The 22133-nt window shown below is 38.3% G+C and overlaps 1 protein-coding gene across 3 annotated transcripts in view; it reads right to left on the bottom strand.

Annotated features, from left to right (window-relative positions):
• The window catches only part of LOC150089350 (gamma-tubulin complex component 4-like), a 290737-nt gene that overhangs the window by 130102 nt on the left and 138502 nt on the right, over positions 1 to 22133 (bottom strand). For all 3 annotated transcript variants that reach the window (XM_090389092.1, XM_090389086.1, XM_090389099.1), the window contains exon 10: positions 18767 to 18865. In XM_090389092.1, the coding sequence (XP_090245218.1) occupies positions 18767 to 18865 (99 nt within the window). The remainder of the gene's footprint in view (positions 1 to 18766; positions 18866 to 22133) is intronic.

The following is a 22133-nucleotide window of genomic DNA, read 5'->3' as shown; positions in this document are numbered from 1 at the left end:
TCTCTAAATGTTTTAAATATGTTACACATGAATTGTATTACATGTTGTGGTTCAACAGTTAGGTACCATGAATATTAACTGGTTAACATAAAGGTCTGATATTCTAATGTATGTACTTATAATATTAAATGTCTTAAATATTAAATGCCTGAAATATTAACTATTTTAAATATTAAACAGAGGAGAAAAGGGTGAAAAGACGACTGTACCCAGTTGATATTCAACAAGGGCAAATGGAATATATATATTTATGGATAGTATAGATTGTTGTATTAATGGTATGGCCCTTGTGAGTCAAATATAATTATAAGGAATCATGGTATAATACTAAAATGGTTTAAATCAAATGATGATAATTTCCTAATCTTTAATAAGAAGATGAATGTTATAAGAGTGAGAATGAGCTATATATGTGTATTTTTCTATGTAATGTGTTTTTATATATTGTAATAAATGATTGTTTTGTTTCTAATACTGCCTCGTTGCTGATTTCAGGTCACATTAGTAATCACCTGGGGTTGATTAAGTTCAATTAAAAATTATTGCGCTAAGGAAGGTAATTTCATTAAATTTATTAATTAAATCCTTTCTTAGTACACAGCGCAAACGGGTTCAAATTGCGATATAAGAGGTAGATAGGTCATCCAATCTCACCTATTATATTTTGGATATACGAAACCCGGTCCTAAACAAAGCCACAAGGCACACAGATAAGCCATAACTATGTTGGGGTGGTTACTGAGAAAAGGGGGGAAAGTTTAACCATGCAAATACAACTTAATGACAGCCTTTATGGTAGGCACAGCTTTTTGGGATAGAAGACGCTATTTATTATATTCCCCGACAAAAATGGTTGTCGCGATTGCATTTAACTTTTCTTAATTACTATCTACATCCTACCCGTCAACCAACGATCCATTCTATTCATTATTCCCCGGCTACCTCTCAAAATCTCTTTCTTTATCTCTCTCTTCCTCCCCCCCACCAATATCTGGCGCCGTGATGATTTCTACCCCCCTCTCCCAACAGTATAATAAGGTAGATTAAAAAAAAAAAAAGTCCTTGTCTGAGAGAGTACAAAAAGCAGAAAGGAATTTTCTGCATATGTTAACACTACAAGGGAAGGAATGAATCATATTGGTCCACTGTATATGAATGGTATGACTATTGATAATCCTTTAAGAATACTGATAATCTGAATAAATATTTTGCATTTACACTCACACATGAAGTTTTCCAAGATGAAGTTAGCAGAAGTCTATCAAATGCTGAACTGCAGTTAAATGATTTTATAATAACAGAAAGTCAGGTTGCAGATATATTGCTGCAGCTATAAGTGAAAAAGCACCTGGGCCGATGGAATCTATCCAATTATATTAAGAGAAGCTGCAAAAGAGGTGGCTAAACCTTTGGCCACAACAATGAGAGCACCTGTGACAGGAAATATAATGGAATCAATAGTTAAAGAAGTAATACAAGGTCATCTTGATAGGAGTGGAGTCATAAGACAATCACAGCATGAGTTTTTTAAAGGGAGATCGTGTGCTTCATGAATCAGATTGGCTACTATTAAGTTACCACAAAGGAACTGGATGCAAAGAATAATTTTGATACCATCTAACTTAGATTTCAGTAACTTTCTGATACTGTACCACATATATTACTGCTCTATAAATTGGCACAATGTGACATTAGGAGAAGTTACTACTATGGATAAAGGGAATGGCCACTGTTCTTCAGGATAGGGGACAGCAAGGAGTAGATGGGCTACTAGGCATGGGATTTGACCGCAGATACCTAATTCAGGTGCAGGATTAACTGCTGGCATTGGGCCACACCAGATGCAGGATAATGCACCAAGCAGCAGGCACTAGGGTATCCTAGCCCTATGTCTTTTACTTTTCCCCTCCACATGGATTCCTTTAGAAAACCCCCATTTAATTCACCTGGTGGATGCCTCTTCCTTACATCCTTGATCTCTCCACCCTTTCTCTTCTCATCTCTTCATATCTCCCTGCGTCCCTTTTCAACATGATTTTATGAATGTACAGGGTACACATGCAATTTATATATATATAGGGCATCCTGACCCTATGACTTCTTCTTCCTCCTCTGGAGAAGAGATAGGCATCATTATCTCCCCAGAGTACCATCTATCCCACTTTTTTATTTCCTTTTTTCACATGCCTCTTCCTTACATCCAACTTTGCTCTTCTTCATTTGTTCCCCCCTTCCCCACTACTATTTCCCTGTACTCTTTTTCAACAAGTTTTTTTTTTTTTTTTTTAAGGGCTCTTTCCAGAAAGCTTGGGAAACTCTGGGGTTGGAAGAGCTTAATGCTCTACTTTCCTGGCCCAGCTCCACACTCCCTGGACAGTAACTAGGGATGGTAGTGTTCGATAGTCACCTAGGTCAAGAAGCCAGATCAACAACATACCAACACAACTCTACCATTAAACACACAAATAACATACACAATTTGGCCATTACAGAGATACTATCACGGAGTTGGAAGAAGCCCCCAGTGCCACCAGACAAGATACACTATACTTTCCTTGGACTCGTGTTGAGTGGAGTTCCGTAGTAGTCAGTGCTGGACCCCTTCGGAATTTAATGACATTGAGGTAGATATTTCAAGTTTAATGTTTAATTTTCAGTAGGAACAAAGAGATGATTATCCCATTGTATAAAGAAATGGTTACGATCACATCTGGAATACTGCATACTGGTTTGGAAATCTTATTTTAGGAAGTACAAAGATCTGTTGGAAGGGTACAGAGACTGTCAGTAACAAGATTAACAGTTCTTACCAAGAAAGATTGGTTCTGTAAATTGCAATCTCCAGAAACAAGGCATCTGTGGGGTAATTTAATTGAGGTATATAAGACTGTAAAAGTGCAAAGTAAACCAAATGCTGATGGCGTCTTTACTCTTTTGGGGCTGAAACACACAAGCAGATATAATCTTAAATTGAAAAATTGGATGACAATAGAATAGATATGCAGAAATCTGCATTCATCCAGAGTAATCATTTGCTGGAATACATTTTCACCTGGTGTTGTGGAGGTGGTGGATTTGAATAAGTGTAAGGAACACTTGTGCATATTATTGCGCATATATTGAGCATTATAGCTCTGGTTTATACTATCATATTATTGGAAGGAATGGGCAAATTAAGTTTTTTTTTTTTTTTTTAAATTAGCTGGTACTGTATAAGCTTCCTTGTATCATATTGCCATTATCAATACTAATACTCTGCACTCTTTATCACTTCCTCCACAATTTTCCCTATCATTGAAGTATTTCCTCAATGACAATATAATGATTTCACCATTTATCACTCATATGGAGATGTCTGGGTTCAAATCCCATTGACAACTGGAGGAATTCCTAAAGTCCCCATTATACATAACCAGTCTATAGATATCACAAATTTAAACAAGTACACCAGCCGTTTAACTATAATAGTTTAATACTAAAAATTATAAAATGTATCAGACGATACAGTACTGCAAAATAATATTTACAAAAACTGACTTACAAAATAAAATGTATGATGAAATTTTAAAATGCAATAAAATATAATAAAGATTGTAGCTTTTGGGGGCATCCACCTCCTTTCTCAACAACAATGATGTTTAGGCAACACATCCTTAAATATCAGGTTCATGGCACACGTGGCTGACCAGGCGCATGCTCAGTATTTCTTCCATGTGAACCAGAACCGGAAGTGACTCGGGAGCGTGGAGGCGCAAAACGCTCATCTTTTGCAAGGACCACAGCCTCCAGAAGGGTGTGGAGCTGAACACCCCTGTCCCTATTCATACTATTGTTTTGGGACGAGCCAATCCAAACTCTCCAGCCACTTACGGTCCCAGAACCTATGCACCCAGTCAAGGATGACAGCATTCACTGGGTTTGGTTTTTTTGGTTTTTTTTTTTTTAGGAGCATTAGCAACTAAGGCCATATTGCTCCGGGATATGCGGTGGTCATTCCCTGACATTTCCGCATCCTCCATATTTGGTGGTGACGGGCTCGAACCCCGGTCTAATCAAGAAGCGTGTGCTATGCACTGCTGCTCCTTCCCACCTGGCTACGGAGGCGCCTGCATTCACTGGGGAGACCTGGTGTTTTTCCCAATAATGCTCAGCAATGGCAGACTTATTAAACCCTGCAGTCTGTATGGCTCGCATGTGCTCCCCCAGATGGTCTTTTAGTCGCCGTCCTGTCTTCCCCCATAACATTCCCCACAATCCGGGCATTTGATCTCATATACGACCCCACTACTGGAATCCCCAGCAATGGGGTCTTTGACCAGTGACACCACTGTGTGCAACCTCTGGCCCGGAAGCTGCACACAGCGTGCCTGAAAGTCACGAAGCATCCTTGAAATATGATCTGACAAGCCCGGATAGTAGGGAATATAAACTGTGGTGACTGCAATGGACGGTGTTCCATGATTAGGCTCCAAGTCTCTATTATATTTATCAATGACCCTCTGGGGGTAACCGCATTTTATAAGATCCGCCCTAACTTGCCCAATTTCTCTCTCTCTCTCTCTCTCCTCAGAGGTACTACAATGTCAAATTCTATGCCACAGCATATATCCTCCACACTTAGGTGCGATCTAGTACTTAGGGTATCATCTTTTTGTAGTGCAACCTTTACACATTCCACCCCATGGGCTATGGGAATACAAGTAAATAATGACACTACATCTAACGACATCATTATCTCATTCTCCCCTACATTTTGGTTTTTGACGAAATTCACAAATTCCACACTATCTTTAATAAACAACATGGATCTTCCCACTATAGGGGAAATCAGCTGCACCAGGAATTTTGACAAAGCATAGGTAGGGCTACCAATAAAAGAAACAATGGGTCGTAACGGGACCCCCACTTTATGTGTTTTTGGAAGCCCATAAAACCTGGGCAGCTGACACCCCGTTGCATGCATAGACCAATACCTCTCTTTGGAAATCTTCCCCGTTTTTAACCAGAGCTGTAAAATCTTATTAACACGTTGTTCTAAAACCGATTAGAGGATTTCTGCGGGTGATCTTATACGTATTATCATCCTGTAATAAATCTAGAGCTTTTTTATGATAATCATCCCTACTTAATACTACTGTGGATCTACCCTTATCTGCGGGTAGAACCACAATATCTTCATCCTGCTTGAGTTCCTTTAACGCTCTCTTCTGATTACTGGTGAGATTAGAGGTAACCTTTTTGATCTGACATAGGATTGGTTTAGGAAACCAATGTGTAGGAGCCAGTACACCCATTATAGGTCAGCACAGACTGCACAGCATAAAAATAATGTTGCCAGGGCACTTTTGGGTAGGGTTAGGACACATTGTAGTACCTCTGAGAGAGAGAGAGAGAAATTGGGCAGGTTAGGACGGATCTTATAAAATGCGGTTACCCCCAGAGGGTCATTGATAAATATAATAGAGACGTGGAGCCTAATCAGGGAAGACTGTCCGTTCCAGTCACCACAGTTTATATTCCCTACTATCCGGGCTTGTCAGATCGTATTGCAAGGATGCTTCATGACTTTCAGGCACGCTGCGTACAGCTTCCGGGCCAGAGGTTGCACACAGTGGTATCACAGGTCAAAGACCCCATTACTGGGGATTCCAGTAGTGGGGTCGTATACGAGATCAAATGCCCGGATTGTGGGGAATGCTATGTGGGGGAGACAGGACGGCGACTAAAAGACCATCTGGGGGAGCACATGAGAACCATACAGACCGCAGAGTTTAATAAGTCCACCATTGCTGAGCATTATTGGGAAAAACAACACCAGGTCTCCCCCAGTGAATGCTGTCATCCTTGACCGGGCGCATAGGTTCTGGGACCGTAAGTAGCTGGAGAGTTTGTGGATTGGCTCGTCCCAAATCAATAGTATGAATAGGGACAGGGGTGTTCGGCTCCACCCCCTTCTGGAGGCTGTGGTCTTTGCAAAAGACGAGCATTTTGCACTTCCATGCTCCCAGGCCACTTCTGGTTCACATGGAAGAAATACTGAGCCTGCGCTTGGTCAGCCACGTGTGCCGTGAACCTGATATTTAAGGATGTGTTGCCTAAACATCATTGTTGTTGAGAAAGGAGGCGGATTCCCCCTAAAGCTACAATCATTGTTTTATCGCTTTTAACCTTTATTATATTTTATTGAATTTTAAAATTTCGTCATACATTTTATTTTGTAAGTCAGTTTTTGTAAATATTATTTTACAGTACTGTATCGTCTGATACATTTTATAATTTTCAGTATTAAACTATTATAGTTAAACGGCTGGTGTACTTGTTTAAATTTGTGATATGAATCATTCTCCCAACCTTAGAGGCCTTTTTTGAAGATACTAGTCTTGGGCAAAGGGAATAGGGATTTTCCCAGTGAGTTATGCCAGTTTTTCAGCCCACACCTCACAGAAACAATACACATATGGATTTGTAACACTTGGGTACCATTAAATTAATAACTATTATTCTTATTACCACTGAAGTCATACTTGACTGGTCTGTAGTTATTTCCATTTCATTCTTAGAACTGCCTTTATGCATTGGTGATACACTGGCATTTTTCCAAACCAGAGGTATCTCTCCCATGCCCAATGCCATCATAATTAACCTTAATGATTCAATGCACTCTCTTGCTGCCTTCTTTCAAAACTATTGGGTTTATGCCATCAACTCATTGGAGCAGTTAATGGAATTAAGCGAAGTTGCTCCAATGGATAAAGGGATGGTTGAGTGGGAAACGCAGAGAGTGGTAATAAATGGACACTGCTCTCTGTGGACTAATGTTATTAGCGAAGTCCCCCAGGGTTCAGTGCTGGGCCCATTGTTGTTTTGTGTATTTATCAATGATATCAATGAAGGTATATCAGGCTTAATGTCCAAGTTTGCAGATGGTTAGTTGGGTTGTTAATGACACTAAAGACAGTATGCTACTGCAACAGGATCTAGAAAAGTTAGGCAGATGGACTGAGAAGTGGCAACTGAAGTTTAAAATTGACAAATGCAAAGTACTCCATATGGGCAGCAGTAACCCAAGAGAAACGTACCAACTCTGTGGTACTACACTCAGGGAGTGTAGTACCACAGAGTTGGAGAAAGAAAAAGATATATAACCCCGGGGGCTCACATCTGGTGAGTATGGGCTTGGCACACCCAGGGTCCTGAGCTGGATATCATCATTCTTCTCTTTCTTGGTGATTCCCTTCTACTTTTGACTCTCTCTCTCTCTCTCTCTCTCTCTCTCTCTCTCTCTCTCTCTCTCTCTCTCTCTCTCAGGGTAACTTGGGAATGTTTTTTTTTTTTTTTTTTTTCCTGGTGCAGCATAAGCCTCAGGCTTCCTTGCACCATATGGGTATTATTAATAATAATAATAATAATAATAATAAATCTGGGGATAATTGTGCAGTCAGATATGAAGTTAGACAGGCTGCCAGAGCAAGTCATGGAGTTTTGTCAATGATACATAGGAATTTTGCTAGCAGAGACAAGGAGATGATCATCCCTTTGTATAAGGCAATGGCCAGGCCACACTTTGAGTACTGTATACAGGTCTGAAGGCCTCATTTCAGGAAGGATGTAGAATTACTAGAACGAGTAAAGAGAAGGGTAACAAGATTGGTGAGAGCAACAAAGGGGTACACATATGAAGAAAGGCTTAAGTTCTGCAAGTTGCAGCATCTGGAGACTAGGCACCTGCGAGGTGATCTGATTGAGGTGTATAAGGCCTTGAATGGTTTGAGCAGGCTCAATGCTGACGGGATACTTCCGCTTGCTCAAACTATGAACCTGAGGGGGTATAGATTCAAATTCAGGAAAGACGGTTTGTTATTTGGTTTTTAGGAGCATTAGCAACTAAGGCCATATTGCTCCGGGGATAAGCGGTGGTCATTCCCTGACCTTTCCACATCCTTCGTAATTGGTGGTCATGGGGCTCTCGGTCTAATCAAGAAGCGCATGCTACGCACTGCTGCTCCTGCTCTCCTGGCTACGGAGGTGCCGGAAAGATAGTTGTAGAATAGATGTGTGGAAGTTTGCCTTTAGCCAACAGACAGTTGATTGCTGGAACAGACTTCCATCTGTTATTGTGGAAGTTGATAGCTTAAATAAATTTAAGGCTGAACTAGACAAACATTTGGAGTGACCGGATGGGTGAAATGGAAAGTTTTTTTTGTTTTTTTTTTTTTTTGGCTGATGCTGTATAAGCTTGCTTTCTTGCATCATATGCCTCAACTAATTCTAACTCCAAGAGCCTTACTTGCCTTTACAATTGGAATTCTTTCAACTAACTGTAATTTCAATATCGCTAATTTCACACCACTCAGCATCACTTTCACAGCCTGTCCTCACATTATGAAGTGTTTTTCACCTGTATCAGGGTTGGATTAAGAATGAAAAAGGACCCCAACCATATTTAAATTTGAGGTCCCCTTTAATATGTATATAATGTTATTTGAGAGGTTTCTGTATAAGTATTTTGCAGGAAACTACTTGCCTATCTTGGAACTAGCTGCATAGATTGAGCTAGTAAGTATATATACATATAAATATTCATTAAAAATTCATTATAAAATGTCATTAAAAATTAATTATTGTCTCTACTGGATGTGCTATATTATTATTATCTTATATTTTTATATTTTGTGTACATATTGTGTATTATAGTTAAAAGTCATTGTCTGGCTGTTTAGCTAATGGGAGGCAAAATTACAAAGGTAATTAGGATAATAGACACTTCTACCCTCATATTATACTAATAGCTAGCTCACTGTGTGGAAAATTTTGGTTGTAGGAAAGCAAACAGTATATTCTTCAATCACTGTCGCCAATCGTTCTTCAATTGTCGTCAACCATTGGCACCAATGGTTGATGACACCATTGGTACCAATGGTGTCATCAACTGTTTGAACACATGAATCGAGAGATTTTCAGTGAGAATAACTGCTTTCAAAATGGTTTAGAAAATATATTAATTCTTCATATAAACTGATGACTTTCTGATCACCATCTGTAATTTCTAAATCCATATTAGAATTGATCATTTTGATTTATGATCAATTCAAACTTGTATTTCAATTACTAGACTGCATTGTCTAAAAATGTCAAAGAAGTGTATTTAAAATTTTCCTTCTGTATTATTCCAACTTCATCTTGTCTTCACTGTTAAACAATTTTTCAGCAATGAATTCTTGTTAACTGAAATTCAGGTTCAATTTCCTATTCAATTACCAACTATTTTGCATCATCTAGAAGTCACCTATATTTATCATCTCTGTTCTACAATTTTTAAGGTATTCAATTGATTCTGAAAGTGGGCAAGAGGAGAGGAAGACAGCTTGCGATATTCAAACTGACATTTTTATGTCAGTTTGAATGTCAATTTAAATGTCAATTTGGTTCAAAGCATCATGCCAAATAACCAGGCAGCAGATAAATTGCTTTAACATTTTTTTTTGACAGAGGTGAGAGCAGAGATGGGCAATGGTTGCGGCCAACAGCTTTGGCAAGAGACCAGAATGCTCGTCTACCAATAGGGCAAGAAGCAAGTTTTCTACTCTTAGCCTGTTCAAAATCTAGTTTTGGACTGATAAGTAGCTGCTTTACAATTGTTGCAAACTTTGGTGTAGGCAGAAAATGAAACTGAAGAATTGGAAACAAGCCAATTACAATACGCAGCAGTTCTTCTCTTGAACAGCCTTAGCACTTTTACTGGAAAACCAAGGCATAGATAAAGGACAAGATTTTAAAGTGGAGTGTGGAATAAAGGATTCCATTCCTACAAGAATAATTTCACTGACACGATCTGAGCAAACGTTAGCATTAGCATTAGTAGAGGCATTTGATTCAAGAAAGCAAGCTTATGCAGCATCAGCCGTTGATATAAGAAGCTTTGAAACAGTAATCCGACCAAGGAAAAGAAATCGCGCAGGTCATCCCATTTTGCATTCTTGTAATGCCAAACAATACGAGGTTGAGAATAGCCATGAGATAAAGTTTATTCTCCTCCATTGGAGAAGAGACAATCACCAAGTTGTGATCTGAGGTGTGGCCTAAAGGACTATTCACTTCGACCGTGTACTTAGAAGGGTTGTTTGTGAGAAAAAGATCAATCGTGTTGGCTGTATGGTTAGTATTGTCCTGTATTCTTGTACGTAAATGAACAATCTGTGCAAGGTCATTAGTAATTGCAAAAGCCTCAGCATCTCTACCAGCTGGGTCGGTGTGACTAGAAAATGGAAGCCAGCTGGAGTTGTGAACATTAAATTATTTTGTAATAAAGACAGGTGGTCCAAAACCAGAGTTTGTTTGCCCAGAGCAACAACTGATGATATTACCAACAGATTTTCAGGGAAATATAGAGAACATTATTATTTGTGTGGCAACTAAAGATATTAAACACACAAGACCTGACCATCTGTTGGATAAATATAGGATCATGATGAAAAAATGCTGCAAGTTAGGTAAACATTGTATATGTGGCTACAGAAGGGATTATATGCTGAAAGCCTTGTGGATTAACTCAAGACTTGGGGGAATCTGCAAGGCTCTACAGGAGAAATTTTTATCAGAATGGCCTGCATTTGTAGGTAGAAGGAATCTATTTTGCAGAGATGGTATTCATCTGAACCAAGGTAGTGCAAGGATTTTTGCCAGTATCATTGAGGATACCTTAAGGGTTCAGAGAAACTGCTAGTTAGGAGAGGGGAAATGGTAATTTAGATCTGCATTTATCTAATGATATGCGTCAAAGTAATGCTTGCCCTCACCTCAAGAATTCTTGTTTGTTGCTACAACAGACGATGTTGATAAGATGTTCTGAGAGTAACAGCCTTTCAAATGAGGAAGAGGATTAACCTTGAGATACAAACCTAAATGACTTCAAGGGGTGTGCCAGGGTAGTAAACTGTAGAAGATTACTTAGTCTTAACTAAGTCTAGAGTAATATCAGACGTGTTGTCAATAAAATGGTTGAATTTGAACTCCTGGTTAGGACAACTAATGCTGACATAATAGGACCAACAAAAACATGGTGCCACCCAGAAATTGGGATGACAAGTTCCACTACAGCATGTATAATGTACTTAGGAAAAGTAACAGGGGTGGAGAGGGGAGCATGTTTCTTATCAAAAGCAGCTCGAGTGAAGAAAGAGCTTTTGCTGAGTCTGAAGTCACATCTCCTAGCATAAAATCTGTGTTGTGTCAGTTTGTGGAAAGTAAAGGTATAATTGAGAGTGGGAGTAATCTACAGACAAAAAGATTGTGAAAAAATGGCAACAGCCTTTACATGCAGATGGAATGGGCAAGCAACAATGAATATCTCATTATGGGTGATTTGAATTGGCCCCATATTCAGAGGGCTAAGTGGGATAGGAAACTCATTGTACCAGCATGTTAGAGAAAGTACTAGGTTTGAGAATATTCTTGACCTCATCATTATTGACAAATCAGATGACATCACATGGCTTAAAATGCAGAAACCATTGGCATGTAGTGATCATGTAGTCGTTGGTTGGAAGATGAAAAAAGATATTGCAGTAGTTAAAGGCACCTATGAACTGGGTGGATTACCGAGAGAGAGAGGGCGAATACATTTGAATCATGGAATACCTTTAAAGCAAAATCACAGAAGCTACGAACGAACGAACGAACGAACACACACACACACACACACACACACACACACACACACACACACACACACACACACACACACCTTTAGGAAAATATTGCAGAAGGATGCCAAAATGGATGACTGCAGAGATGGCTGGTCAAATAGAGTGGAAAAAGACAGCACGGGATAGTTACAGAGTGATGAAAAGTACTGAAGCCAACAACAGTTACAAGTTGATCTGTAATAGGTTAGGGAAGCAAAGCTGTGTATGAAATGCACTGGCTAAGAGAGTGAAGAATGGGGACAAAGAATTTTTCATGTATGTGAACACAACCAAAAAGAAAGCTATCAGATCAGACCCTTGTGCACTTGGTGTGGGAAATTCTTAGATAACCCAGCTGAGGTTGCAAATAAGATAAATTGAATACATAGTTTGCATCAGTTTTGACTCACGAAAGACCCTTCATGCTGAGCCATGTGAAATTAGTGTTTTCATAATTACAGATGATTCTTTATTACAAAAAATTTTGAGCATAAATGCAAGTAAGGCTCCCGGTGTTGATGACATATACCTGGTAGTTTTGAGGGAGAGTGCAAGAAGATGTATTGAACCATTGAGGTTAATTATGAGGGCATCTTTGGACTCTGAGGAGCTTCTTTTGGACTGGAGAAGTGCAAACATATTTCCAATACATAAAGGCGGTTCTAAGAGTGAAGTTGGTAACTATAGACCAGTTAGTCTGTAGTGACTATAGACCAGTTAGTTAGTGATAGTCAAAATCTCAGAGGCAATAATTAAGAGTGCAATCCAGGGTCATTTAAATAGATATGGCATTCTGAAGGACACACAGCATGGTTTAGTTAAGGGGAAATCATGTTTAACTAAGTTAGTAGATTATTTTAACACAGTTACCTACAAGCTGTATTTAGGGAATAATTTTGACATAGTTTATTTGGATTTTAGCAAAGCATTTGACTCAGTCCCTCATGAGAGGTTACTGTATAAGCTTGAACAGGTTGGGATTCTGGTAAGTTCTAAGATGGATTGCTGGGTAGTTGCAGGACAGAAGACAGTGGGTTGTGATTGATGGATATTCTTCAGATTGGTGTAACGTCAGAAGTATGGTCCTCCATGGATCAGTTCTAGGACCACTGTTGTTTCTCCTTTTCATAAATGACATACACAAAGGGATAGAAGGTGTGATTCAAAATTTCCACCAAAAATAAAGATTGGTAGAGTCGTTAATGATCAGTGCTTGGATTACTTGAACAGGCTTCAGGAATAGTCAGAAAAGTGGTAGTTAAGTTTTAATGCAGCAAAATGCAAGGTCTATATTTGGGAAAGAGCAATCCCAAAATAAATTATACACTGGGTGGAGTGAATTAAAGACAGCACAGGAAGAAAGGGATCTGGGAGTTACAATATGGGCAGAAAGTTTTCTGAACAGTGTAAACGGCCAGCCAGGAAAACCCATGGTGTCCTATCAATGATTTATCGAACATTATCATGTAGATAGGGAGGTCATAATTCCACTGTATAAGGCAATTGTAAGACCACATTTGGAATCCTCTGTTCAAGTGTAGAGACCTTATCTGAAAAAAAAAGACATTGAGCTTCTTAAAAAGGCCCAAAGATGAGCAACTAAATAGGTGAGATCGGTAAAAAGATAACTGTATGAGGAAGAATCCAATTATGTGGGCTAGAGCTTGGAAAACAGGCACCTTAAATGCGACCTGATTGAGGTTTATAAGGCACTGAAAGGGATTAGTAAAATGAATGGTGGAAAATTCACTATTATAAAGAATTGCAGTTTTTTTTGTTTTTTTTTAGTGCAGCAAAAGCCTGTAGCTTTTAGCATTAGCATTAGTAGAGGCATATGATGCAAGAAAGCAAGCTTATTCAGCATCAGCCAAAAAAAAAAAAAAAAAAAAACACACAACCACTACTCCCATTTCACCCCTCCGTTCGTTCGAAATACCTGTCCAGCTGAGCCTTAAATTTGTTTAGGCTATCAACTTCAACAACAAGTGATGGAAGTTTATTCCACAAACCAACTGCCCGCTGGCTAAAGGCAAATTTCCGCACATCTATCTGACATCTGTCCTTCCTCAATTTGAATTTATGCCCTCTCAGGTGATTATTCTGAACAAGAGGAAGAATCCCATCGGCATTGAGCATGCTCAAACCATTCAAAGCCTTATACACCTCTATCAGATCACCTCGCCGATGCCTAGTCTCCAGACTCTGTAATTTGCAAAACTTAAGCTTTTCTTCGTAAGAGCAACCCTTTGTCCATTCACTAATCTTGTTGCCCTTCTCTGTACTCGTTCCAGCAGCTCTACATCCTTCTTGAAATGAGGCCTCCAGACCTGTATACAGTACTCAAGGTGTGGCCTGACCAATGCCTTATACAAGAGAATAATCACATCCCTATCCCTGCTAGAAAAATTCCTGTATATCATTGACAAGACACCATGAGCTTTCTTGCAGCTTGTCTGCACTGCTCAGAGAACTTCATATCTGCCTGCACAATTACCCCCAGGTCCTTTTCATTCTCCACCACTGTCAGTGTAGTACCACAGAGTTGATACGTTGATCTGGGGTTACTGTTTCCCATGTGTAGTACTTTACATTTGTCATGTTAAACTTCACACCTCTCAGCCCATCTGCTCAACCTTTCCAGATCCTGTTGCAGCAGCATAGCATCAGTAGTGTCCTTAACAATCCTGCCAACCTTTGTATCGTCTGCAAACTTGGACATTAAGCTTGATAAAAAATCATCAATATCATTTATAAATACAGAAAACAACAATGGACCCAACACTGAACCCTGAGGAACTCCACTAATAACATTAGTCCACGTTGAGCAGTGTCCATTGATTACCACTCTCTGTCTTCTGCCACTCAACCATCCCCTTATCCATAGCAGCAATTTGCCTCCAATGCCACACTGCTCCAATTTGTGCAGCAGTCTTCCATGCGCAACAGTATCAAAAGCCTTTCTAAGATCCAAATATATAATATCAAAGTTATTCCCTGCATCCAGTTCTTTTGTGACTACATCATAGTATCCAATCAAATTGGTCAGACAAGACCTGCCCTTAACAAAACCATGCTGTGTCTGAGCTATAACTGAATTCTTGTCTAGATGATCCTGCAGTGCTTCTTTAACCATTGCCCCCATTAATTTTCCTGGAACCGAAGTTAAACTCACAGGTCTATAATTACTTGTGTCAGCCTTTGATCCTCCTTTGTGAATTGGGGTTACATTTGCACATCTCCAGTCTATAGGTACCTCCCCTGAGTCCAAAGAAGCTCTCATAATTATGGCTATGGGTTTGCTTACTTCCCTTGCTACCTCCTTTAATATAACTGGATAGATCCCATCCACCCCAGGTGCCTTTTTTATGTTTATCCTCAACAAATTATCCTCCACTTTCCTCTCAGTTATTAGAAAATCATCTAGCTCACTGCCAATGTTTACTTCACCTATGACATTCCCCTTCCTGAATAACTCCTCATGTGTGAATGTAGATGCAAAATACTGGTTTAGATTGTTAGCCACCTGAGCAAGATCCTCAACTGTTGAACCATCAACATCCAGTGGACCAATCTGATTCATCCCTTTCCTTCTTGAGTTTAAATAGGTAAAGAACTCTTTGCTGTTTTTCTTTGCATCCTTTGCCAAGGATTTCTCATAATCTGCCTTTGCCTGCCTAATCTCCTTTGTGACTTGGTTACAGACCAACTTATATCTATCATAGGCTTCCATGTCACTCATTAATTTGTATGTATCCCATGCATTTTTCTTCTCTGCCATATGTCTCATTAGTTCACCTGACAACCATTTAGGCCTGAACCTTGAACAATATTTCTTGGTTGGTATGTAAAGCCTGGTAGCTTCCAAGATTAGTTCCTTGAATGCTTCCCATTTTGAATTTGCTGTTGGTAACATCATCAGTTGGTCCCACTGTATAGAATTTAAATACTGTCTCAGACCATCATAGTCGGCTTTACAAAAGCAAAAACCCTTCCCTTTACCTCTGATGGTAGTTACCTCCTTGAGTAAATCCCACTTCAACACACTGTGATCACTGCCACCTAGTGGTTCCTTTATCTGCAGATTCTTAATGCATGAAGAATCACTACTGATAATCAGATCAAGAGTATTACTCCCTCTAGTTGCCTCCCGAACATGCTGGTGTAGAAAACAATCATCCAATAAATCACACAAAAGCCTTGCTAGTGTGTGAGTGACCAACCCACAAATTCCAGTCAATATCTGGGAAATTAAAATCCCCAGCTTCCTTGCATTATATGGCAAATACTATTACTATAACATGCAACTTGTTGTGAAGGCATTCACAATATGAGATGTAACAAAAACGATGCCATTTCACCTACTACAGTGATTTACTACAAACAAAAATGATGCTTTTGCACTAACTTGTTTATCTAGTATTCTATAAAGTTATAATCTTATTAATTAATTGATAAGAAGATAGCTATATTTATTTTTCATTCAGTCAATCCCAGGAAAAGAAAAAAAAAATTCAATTATAAGGAAAAAAAATAGAATACGCCTGAAATATAACACACTGTATTATGTTACCTAACTTGTAATAGAAGTATGTCATCTGAAGTTTAGACGTTACTTAATAAGTTCAATCAATATCACATATTCAGCATGTTTTTTGTGTCCTGGTAAGTGTTTAAGATCAATCACAGCCTCTCCTGAACCCCCCCCCTCCCGACCACAGAAATCTATTCACATAAATGAAAGTGTATTTTGCATTTTACTCTAGAATTACTAGTAGATAGGTTAGTGTCATTGCACCATGTTTTGTTAATAGTGAACTGCGAAGTAGCTAAATTGGTATCATTTTAATTTTATCTCATATTGTTGTTGTTGTTTTTGGTTTTTAGGAGCATTAGCAACTAAGGCCATATTGCTCCAGGATATACAGTGATCATTCCCTGACCTTTCTGCATCCTCCGTATTTGGTGGTGACGGGCTCAAACCCCGGTCTAATCAAGAAGCGTGTGCTACGCACTGCTGCTCCTTCCCACCTGGCTACGGAAGCACCTCATCTCATCTCATATTGTGAATCCTTTCACAATCAGATGCCATGGTATTGCACTATCTTGATAAGTAATGCTTCACCAATGGAGAAGACTGATGTTACTTATTCTCGGCAGATACACCCCAAACAAATAACATCAGTGAAGCATTACTTATTCGTTACTTAATACACTAGTTAAATCATATATTGTGAAGGGAATCACAATATGTGATTCCCTTCCATTTTAGGAAGAATGTAGATTTACTTGAGCGTGTACAGAGAAGGGCAACAAGATTGGTGAGGGGAATGAAGGGATCCTCTTATCAAGAGAGGCTTAAGTTTTGCAAATTGCAGTGGCTGGAGACTAGGCACCTGCACGGTGATCTGACTGAGGTGTATAAGGCCTTGAATGGGTTCAGCACGCTGAATTCTGATGGGATCCTTCCATTTGTTCAGATTACGAACCTAAGGGGCATAAATTCAAATTAAGAAAGGACAGATGTAGAATAGATGTGCGGAAATTTGCCTTTAGCCAGCGGGTGGTTAATTGCTGGAACAAACTTCCATCTGTCATTGTGGAAGTTGATAGGTTGAATAAATATAAGGAGGAACTGGACAGGCATTTGGAGGGAATGGTGTGATTTTTTTTTTTTTTGGCTGATGCTGCATAAGCTCATACATTTGCTTTCTTGCATCAGATGCCACTACTACTACTACTACTACTACTACAAAACATGATGCAATGGCACAAACCTGTCCACTAGTGAATCTTATGCATAGCATCATGCTTTATGCAAAAAGTCCCCTTTACTCTAGAATGAGACAGTGGAACAAGGCCAAATTTTCAACCTCTGTTTTGTTGGTCCTTGGGAAAATTTTCAGGTCTAGTTAAAATTTCACAGCCCTTGTCCCCCCCCCCCCGACAAAAATCGGCACAAATGAAAGTATGTTTTTGCATTAATCGACAAGAAAAATGCAGACAGCTTCCAAATTCTAAACTTATAATCTATTGGTCCTCCTTGGATGGTTATAAATTCAATTCCAATTTCATAGCTCTTCCCTTCCCACTTTCCCTACAGAAATATTATTATAAATTTTGAAGAGATGCCCAGATTCATTTCAAAATTTCAATACTTACTTAGAGTATTTTAGGAATTTTTTTTACAAAGTTTCATGTTGATGTGTTGACATATTTTTTTTTATAAATCATGAATTATTACTATTTGCTAATGCACTGTATATATTAAGTTGAATAACCAGAGCATCTACAGAGGAGCACCAGTTATGTACCATGGGCAAGCCTAAATACACTACGGAACACCAATTACACTTCATTTATATATTCACATATATATATGAAGATATAAAGCACCAATTTACACTTTTATTATATTACCAATTAACGAAATTAAACAATAAGTGAAAATTGACAAACTGAATGAGGGATCGATAAAAGCTCAACAAATTGAATGCTAACTCAAAATTGAAAAGAGTGAGAGATCTGGCAATAATGAAACAAAGTTTGAAAATGGTGCAGCAAAAAATAAGTCATTATTTTTGTTAAAGGCTGATACATATATGTTATTGTGGCTGAAACTTCAATTTGTTTTGTTACCTATGAATAAAAATAAGCAAGTATAACTTAGTGTTTTTAATTATAAACTTACTAAACTTTTTTTTAGTCTCCAGAATAGTACTTTTGATGTTTGAAAATCCAAACAAATTGGAAGTCTGAACTATACCCCTGATCAAAATTAGTTCAGACTATTGCCACTGTGTGTGTGTGTGTGTGTGTGTGTTAATAATTAGCATTCATTCTTTGATGTTTATGAGACTCATTGGAATCACTGGTGGGATATAAATCAGTGTTATACTCTGAAATAAAGACCTATGCCTACTTTCTGAATAAAAATTGCTATAATGAGAAATTTTGATTCGTTTCAAGAAGTAACAATTCAGCAGCACAGAATTAAAAACTTTTAGCAAATAAGTATGAATAATAAAAAAAAAGCATATTTATTTATTCGTTACTTAAATAAAATATTTTACAACACTACTTACTTCTGTCTTTAGACTGCACAGTAATATAGAACTTTTCAGCAACTGCATCATCCTCCAGCATCACAGATCTAAGAGATAACTGAAATGCCATATTGACATCTGCAAATAAGAGACTAAAGTATTTAAAAAGTTGTGATATCCTTTATATTATTTCATATAATCATTTTATATAATCTGTCTGTAACACAATTGATGTTCTTCGTTACATAAACTATTTCAAGCTTGCTTGCTACCAAGAATCAGCTTATATAAATTAATATTGCATTTAATCATTACTGGGAGAGAAAAGAAAATCAAATCTGTATCACAAAATAAATTATACAATATTTATTCTTTTGTCACAAGATATGGCATCATATTTTGAAGTATATTCATTCTCATCACATAAATATCAAAAACATAACAAAAAACCATACCAAAATACCATAAGGACCTGGAATTTTAAAACTGTACAGAATTTCTCTAACATCTTTTTATCAGAAGACCATAGGAGGCACTGAGTGGAGTGTATTTAGCATGGTAGGAAGTGATTAACTATGACTGTTGACACTGGAATGAGAATAAAAGTAGGATGCTAGTAAGTTGGATTTATCTTTAGCTGAGGGTGCAATAAAATCATCAAGCGGTGTCAATGGGCAGATGCAGCCAATATATTTGGAAAGAGACCATAAGACCCACTACCTCTTGGCCAAGAAGTTTTCTACTCTTAGCCTATTCAGAATCAAGTTCAGATTGATTAATAATTGCTTTACAATTGTTATGTAGGCAGAAAAATGAAACTGGAGATTTGGATATAAACCAACTACAATATGTTATATTCTTATCTGGAAGCTCAGCATATTTATTAGAATGCTAAGGTTTAGATAAAGGACAGGATTTTAGGGTGAAATGAAAGAATGAAAGGATTTAATCTCTAAGAGACTAATTTTGCTCACATGATCTAGGCAAATATTGGGAACAGAAGATCTAAAAAAAAGTAATATAACCAAGGAAAACAGAAAGAGAAATCCCCAGATCATCCCATTTTGCATTTTTGTTATGCCAAGTTGTGATCTGAGGTGCATAGAGTACCATTGACATTGACTGTGTACTTTGAAGAGTTATTGGTGAGGAAAGACGATTCTGTCAGAAAAAGTAAGTGGAGAATTGGCATTAGAAGAAGCATCAGCCAAAAAAAAAACCCCTTCCCATTTCACCCATCCATTCACTCCTAAAGTTTGTCTAGTTCAGTCTTGTACTTATTTGAGCTGTCAACTTCACAATTACAGATGGAAGTTTATTCCAGCAGTCAACCATCCGCTGGCAAAGGGAAATTTCTGCACATCTATTCTACAACTGTCTTTCCTCAATTTAAATTTATGCCCCTCATCTGCAGAATCTGAGCAAGAGCAAGAATCCCATCAGCTTTGAGCTTGCTTAAACAATTCAAGGCCTTATACACCTCAATCAGATCACCTCGCAGGTGCCTCATCTCCAGACTCTGCAATTTGCAGAACTTAAGCCTTTCTTGGTAACAGCAACCCTTTGTTCCATTCATCAATCTCAATGCCTTTCTCTGTACTCATTGCAGCAGCTCAACAACTTTCTTAAATGAGGCCTACAGACCTGTATGAGGTACTCAAGGTGTGGCCTGACGACTGCCGTATACACGAGAATAATCACCACCTTATCCCTGCTAGCAAAATTCCTATATATCACTGACAAGACCCCCATGAGCTACTCTTGCAGCATTTTTGCACTGCTCAAAAAATTTCATCTGACTACACAATTATCCCCAGGTCTTTTTCATTCTCCACTGCCCTGAGTGTAGTACCACACAGTTCGTATGTTACTCTGGAGTTACTGCTACCCATATGCAGCACTTTGCATTTATCAAGGTTAAATCTCAGTTGCCACCTCTCGGGCCATCTGCTCAACTTTTCCAGATCCTGTTGCAGTAGCATACTGTCCTTACTGTCATTAACAACCCTACCAACCTTCATACCATCTGCAAACTTGGGCAGAATTTAAACTTGGGCAGCCTGATATACCTTTATGAATATTATTGATAAATACAGAAAATAGCAATGGGCCTAACACTGACCCCTGGGGAACACCACTAACAACATTAGTCTACGAAGAGCAGTGTCCACTGATTACTACTTTGTCTTCTCCCAATCAACCATCCTTTTATCCATAACAGCAATCCTGCCCTTAACCATACTACTCCAACTTGTACAGTAGTCTTCCATGTGCAACAGTATCAGAAGCTTTCCTAAAATCCAAGTATATGATATCAAAATTATTTTTTGCATATAGTTCCTTTGTGACCACATAGCAGTATCCAATCAAACTGGTCAGACAAGACTTAACAAACCCATGCTGTGTCTGAACTATAACTGCAGTCTTGTCTAGATGATCCTGCATCCCTTCCTTAACCAGTGATTCCATTATTTTCTCTGGAACAGAAGTCAAACTAACATGCCTGTAATTACTCTTGTCACCTTTCAATCCTCCTTTGTGAATTGGGGATATATTTGCACATCTCCAGTCTGTGGGGAACTCCCCTGAGTCCAAGGATGCCCTCATAATCATGACTTCTTTTGCTACCTCCTTTAATATAACTGGATAGATCCCTTCCACCCCGAGTGCCTTTATTATGTTTAACTTCAACAATTTCTCCTCCACTTTGCTCTCAGTTATTACAAAATTCTTTAGCTCCCTGTTGCACTTTGATAAACTTCTGGCATTTCCCTTCCTTAATAATTCCTCATTAGATGAATTATTAATTCATCTAATGAGGAATTATTAAGATGCAAAGTACTCATTCAGTTTGTCAGCTACCTCAGCAGGATCATCAACAATTTAACCATCGATATCAAGTGGACCAATCTGATTCATCCCCTTCCTTCTTGAGCAGTGGTTCTCAAGTGTGGCCACCAAGATATTTTTTTATAAATAACAAAATTCTTTATTTATTAAATTTCAACATTAAAAAATTTTAATTTATAATAATAATATGTTTCAGAGTATTATGTTTTGTTGTTGTATGGCTTTGTTGCATTTATTATTTTATTATGTTTGGGAGTATTATATTTTGTTGTTGTATGGTTTTGTTGCATTTACCATTTTATTTTAATAAATTCTTATTTTTTATATGTTCATAGATCTTTATTACTATATTAACCCCAGGGGCTCACATCTGGTGAGTATGGGCTTGGCACACCCAGGGTCCTGAGCTGGAGTCATCATTCTTCTCTTTCTTGATGATTCCTTTCTACTTCTCTCACTCTCTGAGGGTAACTCAGAAATTTTTTTTTTGGCCGGTGCAGCATAAGCCTCAGGCTTCCTTGCACCATATGGCTAATAATAATAATATATTAGATTA

The sequence above is a fragment of the Mastigoproctus giganteus genome, chromosome 2, assembly GCF_048544385.1.
Source record: "Mastigoproctus giganteus isolate SK-2022 chromosome 2, ASM4854438v1, whole genome shotgun sequence".
In the NCBI taxonomy this organism is placed as follows: Eukaryota; Metazoa; Arthropoda; class Arachnida; order Uropygi; family Thelyphonidae; genus Mastigoproctus; species Mastigoproctus giganteus.
Note: the sequence above shows the minus strand (reverse complement) of the source record. Positions and strands in the feature narration are given on the sequence as shown.